The sequence below is a fragment of the Conger conger genome, chromosome 7, assembly GCF_963514075.1.
Source record: "Conger conger chromosome 7, fConCon1.1, whole genome shotgun sequence".
NCBI lineage: Eukaryota > Metazoa > Chordata > Actinopteri > Anguilliformes > Congridae > Conger > Conger conger.
The window spans coordinates 60969229-60972983 of record NC_083766.1 but is presented as its reverse complement, the minus strand read 5'-3'; the positions used below and the strand labels follow the sequence as shown (position 1 = coordinate 60972983).

Below are 3755 nucleotides of genomic sequence, written 5' to 3'. Positions count from 1 at the left end.
TTAGAATGAATTAGAAGCCTTGGCACGAGTAGTTCTACTTTGGTTGGGGCGTTCCCTTGGACCTTCTCTATTTTACTTTCTTAAGCCATCTTCAGTGTAGAAGAGTGAGCAGCGGAGTTCACCTCTTGAGGTTTAGCCTTATCGAAACTCTTCCATTGAGGCATCTCGTTTTTCCCTGACCGACGTTATCTCTGTGGTCAATTTTCTGGTGCCGAAACGGAGGTGAGTTTTGGTTCCTTTTTCTCAGTAATTTTTTCACGTGAGACTCGCCCGTTTCCTTGGGCATTCCGTGCTAGTCTGCACGTACCCTGTTCTACAGACTTTGCAGTTTTGTTTCAGTTGGCATTTCACCGGGGAGTTTCTTTCCCGTTTTATGTTTTTTCCCTCTCCTCTAGTGGCCCCACACATTTGTGAGGGTTTCCAAGATTATATCAGTGGTTATTCAACTTCTCATTGGTAACTTTGTAATCCCGTCCTGTTCGCTCTTGGTCTCCCGCCCCCGCTCCCTCACAAGGAGAGACTGGGAATAACTAATGTTGATTGGATCCAGGCCAAGAACAGAAATGCCACACTACCACAGTAATAATCTATCTCACAGGGAGGCTGCACCTGTGGCTCTGATTCCCTAGGCTGCATGTTACACTGCAGTAATGTCAGAAGTAGCATCACCCATGTTTCCATTCATTACATCATCACTGAGTGTGGGGGCGGTCCTCTCCTGCCTAAATGAGTGACAGGACAGAGAGGTCCCTAAAGGGCAGGATAAAACCTGAGAGCCCGTCAAGAAGAGAGGACTGCCCACGTGAAACCTGAGACAGGTATGTACACCTTTACATTTACAAGTACAATCATAGAATGGTTCAGTTACTGTGATTCAAGTTGTACTAGATGATATTGTGTGAGCATTGGGAACAGTACAGATGATTCTTGCAGACCTTAGAAATAAAGATAAGTTATTCCAGTTATAATAATGGGATTTCTCTGATATATATATATTTCTCTAATCACGTGTCAGTTTTTGAGCTGTTTTCAGGGTCTGCTCTGGGACACTGAGGCTTTCAGGTACCAAGTCAAGCAGCTTTCTGAACTTAATTAAGGAAATGTGAAAGTCAACCTGACAGACTTTCAGGAGTTAGAATCTGAGTTGTGTATTGAAAATAGAATTTCATCTCGGACTAGGCTTAATTGGAGTCTGCAAAATTAGCCTATATTTCAAATTAAATCTGTCTGATCTCTAACCTCATATTCATTTGTCATGTTCTGGTGTATGGAGCCAAAACACCAGAAACTGTTAATGTTCAAGAAGTTAGGCACTGCATAATATTCTGCTTTTCTCAGTCTGACAGAATTTCCCAGGAAATCTGGGATGAACATTACCTACAACAGTCCCATCCTGTTGATTCAGGGCATCGACATTCCCCATCGTTTCATTTACCCAGCATTTGCCCTGCTGTTGGTCGCCTACCTGATCATCCTGACCACCAACATAGGGGTCATGCTGCTTATTTTGATGGACAGGAGCCTTCAGCAGCCAATGTACCTGCTGTTCTTCAGCCTGTCCTTCAACGACGTCCTGGGAAACACGGTGTGTCTGCCTCGAATGATGTTGGACATCGTCTCCACCAACCCGTCCATCAGCTACTCCTGGTGTGTCTCCCAGGCCTTCTTCACCCACACTTATGCCACGTCCTGCCACACAGTGATGATTATCATGGCCTTTGACAGGTATGTGGCCATATGCCACCCTCTGAGGTACACCTCCATCATGAGCCCCAGCATGGTGGCTAAGCTGACTGTGTCCGCATGGAGCACATCGATAACCCTGGTGTCCATCCCACTGGGCCTCGCAGTACGGCTAACACGCTGCCGTTCCATTATTCTTAATGCCTTCTGTGACAGTTTATCTCTGCTTAAGCTCTCCTGCCAGGACTTGAGCATCATCTACATCACAGGGCTCATCTCAAGTGTCATATTCCATGGGTCGTCCATCGCCGGCGTGGCCTTCACGTATTACAGGATCCTGGTCAGCTGTGTCTCCAAAAAGAACAAGGAGCTCAACAGAAAGGCCATTCAGACTTGCGCAACCCATCTGGTCCTCTACATGATCATGCTCTGGTCCAGCTTCCTCGTCATCATTTCACATTATCTCCAGATTCACCATGGCTACCGGACGTTGGCGGCAATTCTCTTTGTCATCATTCCTGCCAACATGAACCCCATCATATATGCTATACAGACCAAGGAACTAAGGACCAAGATTGTGCAGATACTTTTTTCAAAATAACCTCGCTGCAGTAATGAAAAAATGTGGATTTTAAACCAGCTGCAGCATAATGGATGCTCTTATCTACATGTTAAACTAGTGTCTTACACTGTCGTATGCACTTAGTGACCACTTTATTAGTCACACCTGTACACCGGCTTGTTCATGCAAATATCTAGTCAGCCAATCATATAGCAGCAACTCACTTCATTCAAGCATGCAGAAATGGCTAGGAGGTTCAGTTGCTATTCAGACCAAACATCTGAATTGGGAAGAAATTTGACTTTGACCTTTGTTGGTTGACAGACGGAATGTTTTGAGTATTTTAAAAACTGCTGTTCTCCTGGCATTTTCACACACAAGTCTCTAGAGTTTACAGAGAATGGTGCAAAAAAACCAAAAACCTTCAGTGAGTAGAAGTTCGATGGGCAAAAATGCCTTCTTAATGAGAGAAGTCAGAGGAGAATGGTTAGGGGTGCGTTTCCCGAAGCCTTCTTAACGCTACGTAATTCATAAGTTGTACCTTAAGCTCTACCTTAACGCTTTAGCGTGTTTCCCAAAATGTTCTTAGCCAAGTATACCTTCTGTACGTTGTACGTTCGTAAGGTTGTTCTGGACCACTCTTACGATGTTGTCAGCTCACTCCACATGTGGCCACCACTGTTACGACCGCTAGCCTCTGAAATCAGCTGTTGCTCTTAGATCTCAATCGGTTAAGCAATATGTAAACTAATAATTCTACAGTTGTAGTTGGCGAATAATATTACTAAAATACCACTGCACTGTTTTCATGCAAATAATAAAATTGTAAATTACGAAGGATGCATGTTGCCTAATAGCCTTTTAAATGATATTCAAAAACTCATGATTTCCCACTCTCTCTGTGTGCTGGAGCGATGTTTAACCATAGTTCTTTCTTGTTTTTTTGGACACCGTTGTCTTAAAACTGGAAAATAATGTTTCTTTATTCAGCGCCACATCTAACATTATCTCCATTTCCTTTGCTATGAAGCTGTGGGACCGCTTATTTCAGTTTTTTTCCACCATATCTTATGTAAAAAAAATATATAAAAACAAAAAAAAATAATAATGTTGATTTTGTGTTGGGCGGCACGGATGGTGCAGTGGGTAGCACTGCCACCTCACAGGAAGGAGGTCCTGGGTTTGAATCCTTGTCGGCCGGGGCCTCTCTGTGCGGAGTTTGCATGTTCTCCCCCTGTCTGCGTGGGTTTCCTCCCGGTACTCCGGTTTCCTCCCACAGTCCAAAGACATGCAGGTTAGGCTGATTGGAGAGTCTAAATTGCCCGTAGGTATGAGTGTGTGAATGAATGGTGTGTGTGCGCTGCGATGGACTGGCACCCTGTCCAGGGTGTATTCCTGCCTTTCGCCCAATGTATGCTGGGATAGGCTCCAGCCCCCCTGCGACCCTGTTCAGGATAAGCGGGTTCAGATAATGGATGGATGGATGGATGGATCTTTTTCTTTTCTTTGC

The 3755-nt window shown here is 44.5% G+C and overlaps 1 protein-coding gene across 1 annotated transcript; it reads left to right on the top strand.

Annotated features, from left to right (window-relative positions):
• The first annotated feature begins 1366 nt into the window (after positions 1-1366).
• Positions 1367-2284, top strand: LOC133133557 (olfactory receptor 1500-like). The gene has a single exon (XM_061249656.1). It carries the CDS (start codon positions 1367-1369, stop codon positions 2282-2284), a length of 918 nt encoding a protein of 305 aa, XP_061105640.1.
• Positions 2285-3755: the final 1471 nt, after the last annotated feature.